The sequence below is a fragment of the Lynx rufus genome, unplaced genomic scaffold (assembly GCF_022079265.1).
Source record: "Lynx rufus isolate CCGP_SWC_20201006 ecotype Redwood Valley unplaced genomic scaffold, mLynRuf1.p SCAF_6, whole genome shotgun sequence".
NCBI classification, from domain to species: Eukaryota; Metazoa; Chordata; class Mammalia; order Carnivora; family Felidae; genus Lynx; species Lynx rufus.
The window spans coordinates 26,317,829-26,337,404 of record NW_025814878.1 but is presented as its reverse complement, the minus strand read 5'-3'; the positions used below and the strand labels follow the sequence as shown (position 1 = coordinate 26,337,404).

The window sequence follows — 19,576 nt, the reverse complement described above, 5'->3', positions numbered from 1 at the left end:
TCCTTACGTAAGACAAAATATGCTAGGGATATATAGTCGAAGAAAATCCTCATTTGATTGAAACAAGCAAACAGTACTGAAGTAAAACAGATATTGTGAAATAGTAATGTCAATTTTGATACATTAATTTTTCATCACAAACACCACAATGATAAAGATAAATGACACAGTAACCCCTCCATATATACACACATTGTCCATTATACATAAAGTTAGACTTTAAAAGAGCATATGGAAATATACATATGTAGGGGCCATATTACTTATACTGTTATGTAATCTGGGGTTTTACAATCAGGGTGTTTGGGTTTTGTTTTTATTTTATTTTATTTTATTTTATTTTATTTTAATTTTTTTTTATTTTTTATTTTTGAGACAGAGAGAGACAGAGCATGAACGGGGGAGGGTCAGAGAGAGGGAGACACAGAATCTGAAACAGGCTCCAGGCTCTGAGCTGTCAGCACAGAGCCCGACGCGGGGCTCGAACTCACGGACAGCGAGATCATGACCTGAGCCGAAGTCGGCCTCTTAACCAACTGAGCCACCCAGGCGCCCCTGTTTTATTTTGATTTTAGTCAAAAAATATATTGTGGTTGTTTTTCCATGTCAATTTATACAGAACTCATTAGCACTTTTTAACAGTTTCATAATGTTCCATTACATAGGTGGAGCATAATTTATTTAATTTATCCCATGTTGACCTTGGCTTTTCCCAGTTAATAATTAAAAGTTATACAATGAATGTTATTGTCATGTTTGCTTTCTTGGCTGGCTCTTTTCTTAAGATTACTTTCTAGAAATGGAGCTATAGAGTCAAGTGACACGTATGTTTTAATTTTTTTAATGTTTCTTTTGAGACAGAGAGAGAGAGAAAAAGAGAGAGAGAGAGGGAGTGCAAGCAGGGGAGGGGCAGAGAGAGAGGGAGACACAGAATCTGAAGCAGGCTCCAGGCTCTGAGGGGTCAGCACAGAGCCCAGCCGTGGGGCTGGAACTCATGAGCCGTGAGATCATGACCTGAGCTGAAGTTGGATGCTCAACTGACTGAGCCACCCAGGTGCCCCTTAAATTTTTAATTCCTCTCACAAAGGAGATACTAAGTTATAGTCTCCCAAGATGTATGTAATTATAATCTACTTGCATGAAAGTATCCAATTTCCCATACTCTAATATTGGGTATTATAGAAACTTCAAATATTTGCCAATTTGGTATATTATACCATATCACACATTCATTAGCATTTAAAAGTTATTTTTAGATTTGCACTTTAATGTGTTTATTAAACATTCGTATATTTTTTCTCTGTGGAATCACCAGTCATATGCCCAGTCAGGTGTTAACCTTGTCTTACTGGTTTGTTAAAGCCTTTACATGTTTAAATCTATTAACCTTCACCATGTGTGCTGCCCAGACTTTTCCAAGTGTAACTTTTTAATTTTTCCCGAACTAGGCTTCGTTTCCTTTGAATTAAAAAAAAATTAAATTGAGTGCTTGAATCTATACAGATGTTCAGTCATGATTTCTACCACGAAAAATTCTAAAAACACTAGTTTTTTTTTTTAACATCTGGAAATACTAGTTTTGATTTTGTTCATGATATGAGGCAAGATGCTTACCATTCTTTTCCAAAAAGCTGTATGCCACACCATCACTTCCTAAATAACCCATTCTTTCTCCATAACTTGCAATGCATTGTTATTTTTGTCATCAACAATGTACTACTTTGGATATTTTTTATAGAAAAAAAAATGCCAGAAAAATACCCTCCACAACAGCAGAAAGGTAAAATAGCTCACCGCGTAGGGTGAGAAAACAGTCCCATGAAAGAACAATCACCAGTGTGGAAATTGCATCATCTGTTCAGAATTATTCCATAAAATATGCCCCAAAATATAAAACACAAGTCCATTTCGGAGTCTGAAATAAGCCTCAGAGAACTATAGGATCTACAGAAAAAGACCAGACCCAAGAAACAAGCTGCTTAAAATGGAAGTCAAGTGCTCAGAGTCCAGGGATGACAGGGACAGCGAGACTTTCACAGGGAACATGGAACCAGGCAACCTTTGAAGGTGACACAAGGGGAAGCCTAACGAGAGGCCTTGAAAAGGAAAATAATTAACAATTGGCAAAGCAGGGAATGCACAGATTTGAAGACACTAGAAAATATGAACTTACGTCAGCCATTTTTTAGTAAACATATTTCTTTCAAATGCTTAAAGGTGTTCACTGAGAAAGTAAAAACATAAAATTATGCTACTGAAACTGTGGCATTATTTCTCCTCTGCAGTTTGATGGGTCATCTTCATACAGCGTGATTCATGCCACAGTTCTGGGGAAATTCGCACTCGAGCAACAGATTCCTTGATTTGAAATTTAGGATCATTAAGAAAACAGGCTTATGGTTGAGGAACTGTCTTTTAATACTTGACCACTTATAATGAGTTTTACTGCTCTCCTAAACCAAGGGTAAAATAAAGCATAGATCAAAGGATTTACAGCAGAGTTATAATAAGCGAACCAGCAAAGTATCTCATAGACATAAGAAGGTGTTATAAACCCCCCAGAAGAATCAATGAATGAATCAATCATGTACGGTAACCAGGAGATCAAAAATGCTACCACCGTGATACCCAGGGTTTTAGCTGCTTTTCTCTCTCTCTTACTCACCCTGGTTTTGTATGTCCCTGATGCTTCTGTTTTGCTACTAATGTTTTCAATCTTTATAGCCTGTTTTCTAGCCACAAGAAAAATATTACTGTACAGCACCATCATTACAAAAGTAGGTGTGACAAATAATAGCAAATCTATCAAAATCCAAAATTGATTTATAAGTGGCCGACAACCGCCTACGCAGCTGAGGGCACTTACTAATTCCTCCAGCCCGTCATCATGAACACCTGTGAAGAACACGGCACCACTGTATACAAGGGGCAGGATCCAGGAGATGCCGATGCATGTCCCCGACACGGACACCGTGAACTTGGTAGGATAGACCAGAGGCTCAGTAACAGCGATGTACCTGTCGATGGAGATGAAGCACAGATGGAAGAGAGAAGAGTAACAAAACGCCACATCGAAGCAACTGTGCAGGCTACAAAAGCTGGCCCCAAAGTACCAGCAGCCCTCCACAGACCTGACCATGCTGAAGGGCATGACGGTCACCCCCACCAGAAAGTCAGCGCAGGCCAGAGAGGCGATGAGAAAATTGGTTGGCGAGTGCAGCTGCTTGAAATGCAGGATGGAAATCACCACCAGGAGGTTTCCAAAAACGGCCAGCACAGCCCCCAAGCTGAACAGTGTGTAGAGAATGAGCCGGGGTCCGGGCGAGTAGGGGGCTTTCGCGCAGGATCCGGTCACGTTCTGGTAGCAGAGCTGCTCGGATGCAGCGGGGGACGGGTTGGTGCTCATGGTGCTGCTGCAAACAGCTTGTAAACGTGGAGAAGTTCTGCCCTTGGCCAGTCGCACCAGGCAGAGGGGTTTCTTATTTCCTAAGGCGGAGAAAAGATCTTTTTAACTGATACCCCTGTTGTAGTTATCAGATATTATCACTGTGCCCTGTCATATGCATTTTATTTTAAGCTCACAACATATAAAATAGTACTATGTTCAATTTAAATGCTCAGTAAATCTTAGCTGTTAGTATCATTTTTATTTTTACTCTTTGGCATGTAGTTGAGCCAATTTTTTTAATCCAATAAGAATTTTACTTCACGTAAGACTGTGGCAAATTTGCTTTTGCCACAAAAGATTTGTTTATCTTGCAACTTATCGAACGTCTTTTATTACCTGCTCTTGATATAGGGGATATTCCTTTTTGCCAGTTAGCGATAATTGTGTGACTTGTGTTTTATTAGTTACCTTTTACTGCCACCCCCCACAAAATTGTCTGTGACGTTAATGACAAAAAAGATCCCAAGAAGCACCACCAAATCCCATGTCTCAAGTCATCGCAAATCAACTGGAGTCCCTGTAGTGCAAGGTGTGAATAGAGAGCAGAAACTTACTATTCTCCACTTAAAACTCATATTTTGACATAGAATAGCCTCCATACTAAAACCCAACAGAGACTATGTGAAAAACATAAACGAAAGGACACCTCACTCATATAAATAAATGCAAAAATCCTGAACAGAAGTTTAACAAACCAAACCTAGAAATATACGAAATGATAATGCATCATGATTGGAGTCGATACAAAGAAGGGAAGTTTGCCTTAACATTAGAAAGTAAAATAATACAATTCACCATTTTAACATATCTGAAGGAGGAAAGCAAATTATATAAAGTTCAACACTGATTCATTACTGAAAAAATTCTTAGCGGGGAGCCAGGGTGGCTCAATTGCTTAAGCATCCGACTTCGGCTCAGGTCGTGATTTCATGGTTCACGGGTTCAAGCCCTGCGTCAGGCTCTGTGCTGACAGCTTGGAGCCTGGAGCCTGCTTCAGATTCTGTGTCTCCCTCTCTCTCTTTCTGCCCCTCCCCTATTTGTGCTTCTCTCTCTCTCAAAAATAAATAAATAAACATTTAAAAAATTTTAGCAAAATAAAAATACAAGAAATCTTTGTAGGTTTAAAGGTCTCTACTGAAAATGTCTATTACATATAATTTACTCCAAAGTGCGATTTGAGAGCATTCTCTTTGAGTGACAAGGCAAAGATGCTTCAGTAATCACAAGATTCAGAGGGTAAGTCCTCCCACAATACCCATAAATTCATGTGCAGTCCAGTCATTCATGCATGCATTGTTCATGCTTATTTATTTAGCATCTATTTGTATCAGAGTCATGAAGATGCAAGAATAAGCAAGGAATGTGTCCTGCACTTCAGGGGGGTATCCATGTTAATATGAGAGACAGACGTATAACAATAACAGTTCACTGTGCTCTGAGTTAAAGTTGACACATGTAAAAAGGGTAAAGTGAAAAATGACAACAGCAACTAATAGAATTGGGTGAATACATAGAATTCACTGAGGGTATAAATTGAGAGCCAGGTCTAGAAGGCTCTTAATACCTTCCAGGAAGGTATTAATGTAAAGAACAGGGAAAGTTTCAAAACTCTGCACAGCTTTGAACACCCCAATGATCATTTTAGATTTAATCCTATGACTAGTGCAGGCAGGTAGAGAAAACATATTGATTAGCAGGTGAAGATCTCAACTACCACAGAAGGCAATTTTCTTGATTTTTCTGTAACTTATCTTTACCTCTCTTATAAGCCCCCATGTCATGGGATGCAATAGACTTAAGTTCAGTCAATTTGGGTTTCCCGCTCACTTCTCCCAGAGTAGCTATGTAGTCTGCCTCATTTCCACACGAATCGATTAGGATTGTGTCTGTAGGTGTGTTCTAGGATGAAATGGCCATCTATCTCCAAATGGAAAAATGGATGTACACACAACCTGAAACTCTGCATAATGTGCTTAACAATAGCCGCCTCTAGACTACGAATCCGATGTCTCTTACGCGTGTTCCAGACCACCCACGTGTGGCACGGTGAGGGGCATGCTGCCTTAGCTTTTTCAGATTTCACAGCCACTGTACCCTCATCAGTCTTTCCTCTAGCTCCAAGAAAAATGCCACTTTTGTTGAAATTGAGATATTAATTCTTACTTATCTGCCTTCAAGGCCTTCCTTCTCGGCGTCCTCAGCTAAGACTTGGAGATTTGAGTTACGTCAGAGTAGTCTGTCATTTTCTCTCTAGTTTTCCTTCCCTCCTTCCATCATCTCTCCCCTCCCCTCAGCCTCTGCTAATTACTTTCAGGATATTGAAAACATGCTGAAGTTCTCTTTCAACTCTGTCTCATCATAGCAATCAGGTATTTCTCAGCCTACTATAACTGCAGAGCACCTACCTAACATCTTTGTATGAATATTCTTACAATTCGGATAATAGCTCATTATCAGATTGTTATGGCTTTTAACAATCTGTTTTACAGAAATCCTTCCTAAAACATTACAGAAATGCCGGAAAAACCCACAAGTATCTTCGTGAATCACAGGGCACAGATTCAGGTATGCAAAACATGCTACCGTATTGTTAAAGCAACTATCACTATAACAGTAGCAAACAGCTTTTGAACACTTGCTATATCTAAGTGTTTTATACGTATTAAATCATTAAATCGTCACAGCAAGAAGAACACATGAAGTCATCGTGACTATTTTACTGAAACATTACAAGTTAATCACTTGCCCAGGGTAAACGTCTAGTAAATGGTGAGCTGGGGATTTGCATCCAAGCAATTTAGCTCCAGATTTTGTGTTCTCTATGCTCTACAATTATAAATTTACCTCATTTCTGGGCCAAGCTCCCTAACCTCCAGGTGATAGAAACTTCCTCTCTGTCAATCTGGGTTTTCTCTACCTTCCCTACTGTGTCAGTCACCCATCAACAGTGATTCTGTGGATTAGAGATCTGATCTGGGTGACCATCTACCTACAATGATGTCCAATAAGATGTCCTTCCTGGTCTCTGGACTTTGGTCCTCTTCTGTCACAGAGTAGTCATTCCTCATATCTGACAGCAAGGCTCCTTTAATTCTTACTTTTATCGGCCAATTCCAGTGCCTTTCTCAGAAGAATTCCCCTACGCTTGTGGCATCACAGGCAGTCAAACATTTGGTGGGGTTTCGAGGACCTGTCATGACTCCATGGCACCCTCAGGGGCTCAGGAATTTTTACTGTCCTTGTACCATGCAGAGCAGTGGGGTGCTCTGTGGTGCTGTCTCAAGCTGTATGCTCAGACAGCCTATGTAGCCATTTCTGCCCCGTGAGTTCTGCACAAGGAAGGAGAATGAGTTGCCCTTGCACTTGGATCTTTTCCCCTTAAACCTACCTGACTATGTTAGTTTCCTGTGGTTACTGTAACAAATTACCACCGCCCCTGATGGTTTAACACAGCACAAATTTATTCTCTTAGAATTCTGGAGGGCAGAAACGTGGAATCAGTTGTATTGAACCAAAATCAATGTGCCTACATAGCTTCACGCCCTCTGGAGGATGTGGGGGAGAATCCATCCTGGCCTCTCCCGGCTTCCGCTGGCTGCTGGCACTCCATTGCTTCTGGCCCCAACACTCCAATCTCTACCTGTGTGGTCACACTGCCTTCTTGGTGTGTGTCAGCTCCCTGTGCTTCTTTCTTATAAGGACACTTGAGATAGCATTTAGGGCCCTCCCAGTTAATCCAGGATGATTCCTCCACGTCAAGATTTTTAATTTAGTCACATCTGCAAAAATATTTTTTTCCGAACAGGATTAACAGTGGTAGGTTCCAAGTATTAGGATATGGATCTCTTTCAAGGGGATATTATTAAACGAACTGCACTGGCATGTCAATTTTTGCCCTTTCTCAACCCTGTTCCAGAGAGGGAGAGATGGGGCGCTCCTGTCTCAGAGATCCCCACTACTCTCTCCCTTATTTTGGCCATCCAATTATCTTTCCTACTCTTATTCTGGAATACAGGGAAATTTTTGATAGTGTGCATAACTTCCTCAAATCCAGTGACTATCAGCTCTTTCTTTTCTGAACAGGGCTTTGGCTTTTAAGGTTAAAGTGCTTGGAAAAAAAAAAATCTGTCTTGCTCATTTCAACTAAATCAATTAGAGCACAATAGATGTTCCAAAGAGTTTTTTCCAAGTTTATCTTTTCTAAATTTTATTATATGGAAATTTTAAGTTTATGTTAAATCTTCCAAAATTTTCCATTTGAAACTATGAAAGTATTCAGTATTTTTTCTAAATTTTTATGGTTTTGAATTAAAAAAAATTTTTTTTAATGTTTATTTTTGAGACAGAGAGAGAGAGAGACAGAATACGAGGTGGGGAGGGGCAGAGAGAGAAAGAGACACAGAATCTGAAGCAGGCTCCAGGCTCTGAGCTGTCAGCAAAGAGCCCGATGCAGGGCTCGAACTCACAGACTGTGAGATCATGACCTGAGCTAAAGTTGGATGCTTAACCAACTGAGCCACCCAGGCACCCCTATGGTTTTGTTATTTTATACTCAGATCTGTCCCAGGGGAACATCTATCTATTTAGATACAGATATAAATATAGATATAGATATAGATATAGATATAGATATAGATATAGATATATAGATATAGATATAGATATTCAAGTGTTTGTAGAGGAAGGATATAACTTTTTTCCTCCAAGGTAAATGTCCAAACATAATTTGTTGAATATATCATCTTCTATAAATATATGACATTGTAAGTTTGCATTATAACCAACAGTGACGATATTTATAATACATTATGAAAGGCAACTATTCCCACATGATGTTGAAGAAGTGAAGTGAAATAAACATGTTGGAAAGATAGTTATTGTTATAAATACATCATTTTGTCAATTTCACAATGGAGAGATGTCCTAAGGAGAATGTCCCTTAAACATCAAATCTCAGGCTTGAGTCAGATCTGAACTGGATGTCTGATTCCCTTGCTGTTGGAAGAGCACTGGCGAACAAGAGGAACTCAACTCCTCACTAGAGCATGAAACAGAGGGAGCTGAGGAGATTTAAGACAAGAACTCCAGCAAAAGAAAATGTTGGAATGAAAGTTGGTCGAAAAACACAAGAGTCTAGGGGAAGGCCAAGAGCACATGACATTAATAGAGAAGAGGAAGAAGAAAATGAGCATTGAAAGTAACAGGGAAGTAACCGTGAAAGGTGAAAATACCAAGAAATCACACCCCCAGAAGGCTGGGAAGTGGAAAAGTGACAGGACAAGAAGTCAGCAGAATCAGCAGTAGGAAGTAGATCTGTTCACCACGTCAGTAAATCTGTCTGTGGCAGATGCTGGGAAAAGCTCACTTTAAGCAATGTTTGGTTAAATCTGAGGAAGACTTTTTTCAAATTTGATGTCATATTCACACACCGTATCCCATGTCATAAAACACGGAAAATTCCCAACATCTCACAAATACCTCAATTTTAAGTTTAGGCTGATCTTGAAAACACATTTGTGGCGGAGAAGCTACCCTGTAGTTCCTGAGCAGTTAGGTTGTTTGACTTCTCTCCAAATCTCAGGGTAAATAAAACCAAAGATTTGGTCCTGAAGTTTGAAATCCAGGCCTAAAAGTTTGTTACCAATTTGAATGAGTCTTCTCCTATTTTATTATAATCATTGATGCATTTGGGTTTAAGTCAACTATCTTAGTATTTTTCTTCATTCTTCACATTTTGTCTTTGTTCTTTTATCATTTTGGACTCATTTTAAATTACTTTTTTTAGGGGCGCCTGGGTGGCACAGTCGGTTAAGCGTCCGACTTCAGCCAGGTCACGATCTCGCGGTCCGTGAGTTCGAGCCCTGCATCAGGCTCTGGGATGATGGCTCAGAGCCTGGAGCCTGTTTCTGATTCTGTGTCTCCCTCTCTCTCTGCCCCTCCCCCGTTCATGCTCTGTCTCTCTCTGTCCCAAATAAATAAATAAACATTGGAAAAAAAATTTTTTTTAAATAAATTACTTTTTTTATTATTCACTCTTTCTCCTATGAAATTATAAATTGGACTAACATATTATTCTGTTGGAGTCCTGGAGTTTTAATATGTATCCCTGATTAATTAAATTCTCCAATAAGTTCATAATTTTGCTAATTCAGAGCAATGCAAAAGATTGCCAGGAATTTCAATATACACTTTAACTCCGTTTGTCTAGTCCATTTTATTGATACTGTGGTCATTTATTTTAATTCTGCGTATAATTTAAGTCAAAGAGATATTTATTTTTACTTTTATCATTCATTTTATTTTTCTGATATTGACACTCTGTGGCACACTTTGTTACTTCCCACACTACAGTGTTTCCTCTGGGATTAGTTTTTTTCTGCCTTGAAAACTCCTTTAGTTTTTCCTTTTGTGTGGGTATGCTGGCAATGAAGATTCTTGGGTTTTGTTTATCTAAAAATATTTTTATTTTGCATTCAATTTTGAAAGGTATTTATGCTAATTTCAGAATTCAAGGTTGTCAGTTATTTGCTATAAAGGCTTTAATGATCAGGGCACCTGGGTGTGTAAGTCGGTTAAGGGTCCAACTCTTGATTTAGGCTCAGGTCATGATCTCAGGGTTCGGTTCCTGAGACGGAGCCCAGCGTTGGGCTCTGTGCTGACAGCGTGGAGCCTGCTTGGGATTCTCTCCCTCTCCCTCTCTCGCTGCCCCTCTCCCTCTCATGCACACACACACACTCAAATTAATAAAGAAAACATGAAAAAATAAAAGAAAAACATTCCTAAAAATCACTGTCGAAAATAACCTACCAGTTCACACACCTTATGCTATAGGGATCCCATGCAGGGATTTTCCCGTTGATGGCATTTATTTATCTGGAAGGACTACATGTCCTAGTAAAGCAATGCTGAGATAAGGATAAGAAGAGGTGATCCTTCAGTCCCAGAGTTACATACCATATCAATGACTGTTGCAAAGAGAAATGCTAAAGGTAGAAAATAAAGATATTTATGACTAAAAGGAAATTTTATCAAATTAAGGCAACCAAATGTTTTTTAATTGACATCAACCCCTCAGTAATCTTTTATTATATAATTTTAATTTTATTATAGAAATCAATAGATTTATCATAAAAATGGTAGATTGAAAAATATAATAAACATCCTATCTGATCATTCCTTTAGACATCCTTGTGGATTTTTTCCCAGATGTGTTGAGAAGTAAAATCCCACTTCCTCTGTGAAAATGAAGAAACACAGAATTCTCCACATGTAAACAGCAGCATCAGGAGTAGCACCTGTCCTCACCTGCAGCCCAGAGCTCTGCTACCAGAACATGACTCTGACCAGATCCTGCGTGAAAGCCCCCTACTCGCCCGGACCCCGGCTCATTCTCTACACACTGTTCAGCTTGGGGGCTGTGCTGGCCGTTTTTGGAAACCTCCTGGTGGTGATTTCCATCCTGCATTTCAAGCAGCTGCACTCGCCAACCAATTTTCTCATCGCCTCTCTGGCCTGCGCTGACTTTCTGGTGGGGGTGACCGTCATGCCCTTCAGCATGGTCAAGCCTGTGGAGGGCTGCTGGTACTTTGGGCCAAGTTTCTGTACCTTCCACATGGGCTGTGATGTGGCATTTTGTTATTGTTCTATCTTCCACTTGTGCTTCATCTCCATCGACAGGTACATCGCTGTTACTGAGCCTCTGGTCTATCCTACCAAGTTCATGGTGTCCGTGTCGGGGACATGCATTGGCATCTCCTGGATCCTGCCCCTTGTATACAGTGGTGCCGTGTTCTTCACAGGTGCTTATGATGATGGGCTGGAGGAATTATCTAGTGCCCTCAACTGTGTAGGAGGTTGTCAGACCGTTGTAAATCAAAACTGGGTGTTGATAGGTTTTCTATCTTGCTTCATACCTATTCTTGTTATAATAACTCTTTATAGCAATATTTTTCTTGTGGGTAGACAACAGGATAAAAAGGTTGAAGATACTGGGGGCAAAATAGAATTTTCATCAGCTAGTTGATTTATATCCAGAGTGGCCAAGAGAGAGTGAAAAACAGTGAAAACCCTGGGTATCACTGTGGTAGCATTTATGACTTCATGGTCACCGTATAGTATTGACTTATTGACTGATTCTTTTATAGGCCTCATAACCCCTCCCAAAACTTATGAGATTTGCTATTGGTGCGCTTGTTATAACTCAGACATGAACCCTTTGATTTATGTTTTATTTTACCCATGGTTTCGGAAAGCCATAAAAGTTGTTGTGAATGGTTGACTTTTCAAGGACAGTTCAGCTACCGTGAATTTGCTCTCTGAACAAACGTAAACAATTGGACTGGGAAGTTAAAGAAATCTTTACAATTTCTAAATGAAACGAGTTTTAAAAATCAACTAAGGCTATTAATGAGGAGAAAACAAATTACTCTTCAAATGTAATAGGGTAAATGTATTTATGAGTAAAAGGAATTTTTTTTCCACTCGTTAAAGTGTGAACTTCCTTGTCACTTCTCCAAAAGCATGTACTTTATTAATAAGTGTTGAATTTTTATTTGCTAACTACCTCAGAGCTCAGCATATCCCACTTTCTAAAAAGACTTTTCTCCCTCATTCCTTTCAGTTCACTGACTCTTCCCTTTGTTCTGATATGTCATCTACAAACATCTTCATTCTTTGATTCACTTTCCTCTTTTCTTTTTTTTTTTTTTAATATATGAAATTTATTGACATATTGGTTTCCATACAACACCCAGTGCTCATCCCAAAAGGTGCCCTCCTCAATACCCATCACCCACCCTCCCCTCCCTCCCACCCCCCATCAACCCTCAGTTTGTTCTCAGTTTTTTACAGTCTCTTATGCTTTGGCTCTCTCCCACTCTAACGTCCTTTTTTTTTTTTTTTTTCCTTCCCCTCCCCCATGGGTTCCTGTTAAGTTTCTCAGGATCCACATAAGAGTGAAACCATATGGTATCTGTCTTTCTCTGTATGGCTTATTTCACTTAGCATCACACTCTCCAGTTCCATCCACGTTGCTACAAAGGGCCATATTTCATTCTTTCTCATTGCCACGTAGTACTCCACTGTGTATATAAACCACAATTTCTTTATCCATTCATCAACTGATGGCCATTTAGGCTTTTTCCACAATTTGGCTATTGTTGAGAGTGCTGCTATGAACATTGGGGTACAAGTGCCCCTATGCATCAGTACTCCTGTATCCCTTGGGTAGATTCCTAGCAGTGCTATTGCTGGGTCATAGGGTAGGTCTATTTTTAATTTTCTGAGGAACCTCCACACTGCTTTCCAGAGCGGCTGCACCAATTTGCATTCCCACCAACAGTGCAAGAGGGTTCCCGTTTCTCCACATCCTCTCCAGCATCTATAGTCTCCTGATTGGTTCATTTTGGCCACTCTGACTGGCGTGAGGTGATACCTGAGTGTGGTTTTGATTTGTATTTCCCTGATAAGGAGCGACGCTGAACATCTTTTCATGTGCCTGTTGGCCATCTGGATGTCTTCTTTAGAGAAGTGTCTATTCATGCTTTCTGCCCATTTCTTCACTGGGTTATTTGTTTTTCGGGTGTGGAGTTTGGTGAGCTCTTTATAGATTTTAGATACTAGCCCTTTGTCCGATATGTCATTTGCAAATATCTTTTCCCATTCCGTTGGTTGCCTTTTAGTTTTGTTGGTTGTTTCCTTTGCTGTGCAGAAGCTTTTTATCTTCATAAGGTCCCAGTAATTCACTTTTGCTTTTAATTCCCTTGCCTTTGGGGATGTGTCGAGTAAGAGATTGCTATGGCTGAGGTCAGAGAGGTCTTTTCCTGCTTTCTCCTCTAAGGTTTTGATGGTTTCCTGTCTCACATTTAGGTCCTTTATCCATTTTGAGTTTATTTTTGTAAATGGTGTGAGAAAGTGGTCTAGTTTCAACCTTCTGCATGTTGCTGTCCAGTTCTCCCAGCACCATTTGTTAAAGAGGCTGTCTTTTTTCCATTGGATGTTCTTTCCTGCTTTGTCAAAGATGAGTTGGCCATACGTTTGTGGGTCTAGTTCTGGGGTTTCTATTCTATTCCATTGGTCTGTGTGTCTGTTTTTGTGCCAATACCATGCTGTCTTGATGATGACAGCTTTGTAGTAGAGGCTAAAGTCTGGGATTGTGATGCCTCCTGCTTTGGTCTTCTTCTTCAAAATTCCTTTGGCTATTCGGGGCCTTTTGTGGTTCCATATGAATTTTAGGATTGCTTGTTCTAGTTTTGAGAAGAATGCTGGTGCAATTTTGATTGGGATTGCATTGAATGTGTAGATAGCTTTGGGTAGTATTGACATTTTGACAATATTTATTTTTCCAATCCATGAGCAGGGAATGTCTTTCCATTTCTTTAAATCTTCTTCAATTACCTTCATAAGCTTTCTATAGTTTTCAGCATACAGATCCTTTACATCTTTGGTTAGATTTATTCCTAGGTATTTTATGCTTCTTGGTGCAATTGTGAATGGGATCAGTTTCTTGATTTGTCTTTCTGTGGCTTCATTGTTAGTGTATAAGAATGCAACTGATTTCTGTACATTGATTTTGTATCCTGCAACTTTGTTGAATTCATGTATCAGTTCTAGCAGACTTTTGGTGGAGTCTATCGGATTTTCCATGTATAATATCATGTCATCTGCAAAAAGCGAAAGCTTGACTTCATCTTTGCCAATTTTGATGCCTTTGATTTCCTTTTGTTGTCTGATTGCTGATGCTAGAACTTCCAGCACTATGTTAAACAACAACGGTGAGAGTGGGCATCCCTGTCGTGTTCTTGATCTCAGGGGAAAAGCTCTCACACTTTCCTCTTTTCTAAAAAGCTTTTTAACTCTAGCAACCAGTCAAAACTTTCACCTGTGAATTGCATCCCAAGATTCTTGCTTTCTTTTGGTTTGCTTCATTTCTGGAGGGAGCCTTATGGGGAGCAGTTACATGTCTTGGGCTTAATGTCTGAGGAGAGAGACCTGAAATATTTATCTATAAATTGTGTGTAGACTAACACAGCCACTGTGTCTGATTTAGAATTAGTGGAGATCTCTTGGGGGTTGGGGGGCATTTGCAAGCATAGATATCGTTTTGACCAAGCTGTTGTGATGGCCAAACAGATTACTGTCATCTTGTGTAATTATTTCCTCCCCCAATGTAGGAAGCAGAAGCCACTGTACTTCCAGAAATGATGATAGCATGATTATTTCTCTGCTCTTCTCACTACTGCTGTTACAACTCAGAACTGTGTAAATGGTTGGTATGGATAGGACTCTATGCTATGCTCTTCTGTTTAAACTCATTGAATATTACTTTCCCATTCAGGGTAATTCTTTTTTGAAAGCAGTCTTTAGTTCTTTCTTTTCTATAACAAAACTTAATTTCAACAGAAAATTTGCTAGTTTTAGGAGGTAAGTGAAATATACATCAATAAAGACATTCACATATTCACCTTGTTTTTCATTTTTGACATATGAACCACATGCCCACATTGTACCAAATCAGTGCTAGATTATGTAAAAATGGTAATACCATCTTACCTTTATGTTTCAGAATCTGTAACTCTGGCAAGAAGCAATGTTGTTAACTGTGAAAATTTTAAAAGGATAAACACTAGTTCAACTAGATCAAGATTAACATCGATAGTGACAAGTCATGTTGATAGCAGTGTGCCTTTGTCATGATGTGATGAGAATGGCATGTTATTTCAATGCTTTTCCCCCCAAAAAACCAATAACCTCAGTGGAATCATGAGAAAAATCATTACACAAACCCTCATAGAGGACTATCCTACAAAATGCCTGACTAGTGCTCCTCAAAACTGTCAAGGTCATAACAAATAAGGGATAAAAGGAACTGTCAAGGTCTAGAAGAGCCTAAGGAGACATAACAACTAAATGTAGTGTAGTGTCCTAAAGGGGAACTAGAACAGAGGAAGGACATAAGGAAAACCTAAGGCAATCTGAATCATGTATGGACTTCTTACTGATACATTAATAATAATATATCAATGTTGGTTCATTAATTGTAAGAAATTTATGATACTAATCTAAATTGTTAATAATAGGAGAAATGGGGTGTAGGGTATAGAAACTCTCTGTACTATCTTTGCAGCTTTCCTGTAAATTTAAAATATTCTAAAATAAAATGTTTATTTTTAAAATATAGAGCACACAATTATGTGAGGACAGTGAGCATTGATCCTTATACTACTGATTCATTGATCCATTTCACAAATACCTTTGAAAACTTAGCATTCTGGGTTCTGGTTCAGAGCTTTAGGAATACAAAACAAAAACCTTAGACTATCTTATAGAAAAAAATGGTATATCAACAATTTTTATGGTTTGGAATGCATGGAAGTTTAAATGATAAAAGATGTGTTTGAGAAGCACAAAAGAAAGGAGAACTTGGTTTCTCGAAGGAAGATCAGGGAGACTTATTAAAGAAGTGGCACTTAAGCTGGGCCTTATGAGATTCAGAGTTTTTGCAGGAGGGAAAGGATGGAAATGGATTTTCAGGCTGAAGGAATGGCATGACCAAAGAAACTGAGAAAGTGCACAGAGTATTCAGGAAATATGGAGATAAAGCAGCTAAACAACTACCAAGGGAGTCGTCACCCTTTTGACCTCCCTGAGGTTGGCATTCAAGCCCCTCCACCTCTTCCTCTCCCTCCATCTTCCCAGGCATCCCCCACTTTAATTTGGAGGCATTCTTACCTCCACTGCTTTGCTCAGGTTTTGACTCCTCTGATTCTCATTGTCTTCTGAGCCAACATTTCCCAAATGAGGTTTTATCAGACAGTCATCCTACGAAATGCTCCAGGGGAAAGAAATTCCTGCATCCCCAACATTTTGGAATTGCTGCATACAATAGTCTGCTCTTGGAGAATAACACTAACACTAGACATGACAAAGTAAAGACTCCGAGAAGTCCTGTTTCAACAAAAACCTGTTTAACATCGTTTAAATATGCACATAAAAATTATTTATGCAGAGTTCCACCTTGTGATATAACAGAGCATCCTTCTAGGACAGACAGTGCCATACTCAGTGGATTGTGAAGAGGTGTGGATTTATCTCTAAGAAGAGGAAAATGTGTTTTTAAAAATTTTTTTAAATTTATTTTTGAGAGAAAGAGAGAGAGACAGAGAGAGAGAGAGAGAGAGAGAGAGAGACAAGAGTATGAGCGGGGGAGGGGCAGAAAGAGAGGGAGACACAGAATCTGAAACAGGTTCCAGACTCTGAGCTATCAGCACAGAGCCTGACATGGGGCTCGACCTCATGAACTGCAAGATTATGACCTGAGCTGAAGTCGGACACTTAACCAACTGAGCCACCCAGGTGCCCTGAAAATGTGTTTTTTAAAGTAATGACTGATTTATACTTTGCAATTTTTATTTATTCCTATATCTAAGGCACAGTGTTCCTTGATATCTCAAAATTGCATGTATTAGAATAAATTGTAATTTATAATTCTTTTTAAATTTAATTATGTAATAATACCAAAAAGATAATTGGAAAAGAAAGAATAATTACTTCGAAAGAAAAAAGAAGCATTAAAAAATACATCGAAAAATATGTTTATAATAAATAGTTTTTTTGAGAGAGAAAGAGAGAGCATGAGTGGGGGAGAGGGGCAGAAGGAGAGAGAGAGAGAGAGAGAGAGGATCTTAAACAGGTTCCACGCTTAGCATGAAGTCTGACTGGAGACTCCACATGACCTTAGATGAAATCAAGAGTCAGATGATCGACTGAGCAACCCAAGTGTCCCTACAATAAATAATTTTTTAATTAAAAAAAACAATAAAGTCAATAAAAGTTATCTCTCTAGCCAGAAAGGAAGGAAGGAAGGAAGGAAGGAGGGAAGGAAGGAAAGGAATTCATTTCAGTTAACTTCCATGACAAAATAAAACATTACTTTTTTATTTATGGAGATTGATTGATTTATGTTCATATATATATTACATCTATCTATGTATATAGATACATACATACAATATGTTCATATATATATTACATCTATCTATATGTTTGTACTTTGGAGACCTCAAATTAACTTACAAATACGTTTTCCAAATCAGCAATTATTAATTTGAAAAATAGTCAGTAAGAAATATGGGAGTTATTAGAGACCTGTAGGAAAAGATTTAGGAAGAAAAAAGAGGTAAAATGTGCATAGAAGATGTCAATACCTTTACTAGTAATAGGTCCTAAGAAACACTTGGTTCAGTGTTGAACAAGCATGTGGCTTAAGTACTTGTATTTCCAAAGAAAATCATATACTGGTGTCCCTGGAAAGATAGTAGATCTAACTTAGGTAATTTTTTTTAAAAGGAAAAATATTACAATGGCCAGATGTGGATCATTATCACTTTACAAACGTTTCACCATTTCCAAGTTTTAATAATTAAAGAAAAGCGAAAAAATATTCCTTCAAGAATACAATACATTTACTCAGTGATCATTGAAATGGGCGAACATAGTTTACAATCCTGTTTAGGGAGACAGGGATTCTAAAGAGGACATTTTGAAAAAGAAACACTCCCAACACTTGACTACAATTATGAAAAGTGATGTCAAACAGGATTTTCCAAAGTTAAATTATTATACAATATTTGAGCTTCAGGTTACCTGAACAAACAGTACAAAACCCTAATTTTCCAGCTGCAACTCTGAGATGGGGAGAAATTCAAAGGTTGTCAAAATAGTCTCACCCAAGCACTGCCAGGAGGCAGAACCAGTATGAGAACTCAGAAATCTCCACCTCACGCTCTTTTCTCTCCACCTCTGTATCTCAGTCTCAAGGAAATGATAACAAGGAGCCAAATATTTTCACAGAAGTTTAACGCAGCCAATAAATACTTGGTTGATTTCATTCCCTCCTTTTCTACAGAAAAATTAAATAAAGAGAGTGCTACATTCTACTACAGAAACATTGAATTAAGAGAGTACTATATTTCTTTTCAAATTAAGAGGTTGTTTTTTCTCCTCCACTTAAACCATGGTGCCCTAAAAGCATGCCCACAAACTCATGACACCACCCCTGCCACAGAGCACTCATCCTTCCTGCAGGAACCTACCCCTCGCCCGCATTCAAAGAAGTCACTCTTGGTACAAGTCAATAGTGGGTGTCCGAGGTGAGAAGATCTCTCGACTCAGGCAGAGTTTCAGTGCCTTTCTGAACCACCGGTAGGAGAAGACATAGATGATAGGGTTGCAGGCCGAGTTGAAGTAAGCAAACCAAATAAAGATGTCAAAGACCAGTGGTGGTGTGACGAAGTTAAGGAGGCTGTCAACCAGCGTGTCGATGGTGAAGGGAAGCCAGCACAAGAGGTATATGCCCACGGCAATGCCGAGGGTCTTGGCAGCTTTTCTTTCACGTTTGGCAGCCCCAGCCAGGTTTTTGCTCAAGGTGTTGATCTGCTGAGCCTGCCTGATGGCAACCACAAAAATCTTCACGTACAAGCTGATCATGATGAGGCAGGGGAAGAAGAACATAGGAAAATTTAACCAGCCCCAAAACTTATTGAAGAGCAGCTGGCAACTGCCCACACAAGGCATCTCTTCCAGCCACTGACTGAGCGCATTCTCTACCACATCTGTGTACAGGAAGAAGGCAGTGTAAGCTGCTGGAATCCCCCACCCTGCCAGGATGTACCTGATGGCCACCCTGACTGTGAACTTGGAGGGATAGATCAAGGGCTCACAGATGGCACAGTGGCGGTCTATGGAAATGAAACAGAGGTGGAAGATGGAGGTGAGGCAGAAGAGGGTATCCAGATAGGTATGCAGGCGGCAGAGGAAGTCTCCAAGGAACCAGCAGCTCTCCACTGAGCGAATGGTACTGAGAGGCAGCACCAACAGACCCAGAAACATGTCAGCCAGGGCCAAGGAAAGCAGCAAGAAGTTAGTGGGGGTGTGAAGCACTTTGAAGTAGGACACAGCAAACACCACAAACAAATTTCCTAGGACCGTAATCAACATGCCTACTGCACCGGCCAGGTAGATGGCCAACCGGATGCCCAGAGGATGGACTGTCCTGGGGCAAGATCCATTCACCTGGTAGCAGAATGCTGCGGGGTGTTCTTCAGCACCTTGGTTGAGGACAGCACTCAT

The 19,576-nt window shown here is 39.5% G+C and overlaps 2 protein-coding genes and 1 pseudogene across 2 annotated transcripts; 1 reads left to right on the top strand and 2 right to left on the bottom strand.

Annotated features, from left to right (window-relative positions):
- Positions 1 to 2,380: 2,380 nt before the first annotated feature.
- On the bottom strand, positions 2,381 to 3,406 carry LOC124529016 (trace amine-associated receptor 6-like). Its single transcript, XM_047102912.1, has one exon. The coding sequence runs from the start codon at positions 3,404 to 3,406 to the stop codon at positions 2,381 to 2,383; it is 1,026 nt and encodes a 341-aa protein (XP_046958868.1).
- Positions 3,407 to 5,415: 2,009 nt separating this feature from the next.
- On the top strand, positions 5,416 to 11,777 carry LOC124529078 (trace amine-associated receptor 6-like; annotated as a pseudogene).
- Positions 11,778 to 18,562: 6,785 nt separating this feature from the next.
- TAAR5 (trace amine associated receptor 5) lies at positions 18,563 to 19,576 on the bottom strand. Its single transcript, XM_047101752.1, has one exon. The coding sequence runs from the start codon at positions 19,574 to 19,576 to the stop codon at positions 18,563 to 18,565; it is 1,014 nt and encodes a 337-aa protein (XP_046957708.1).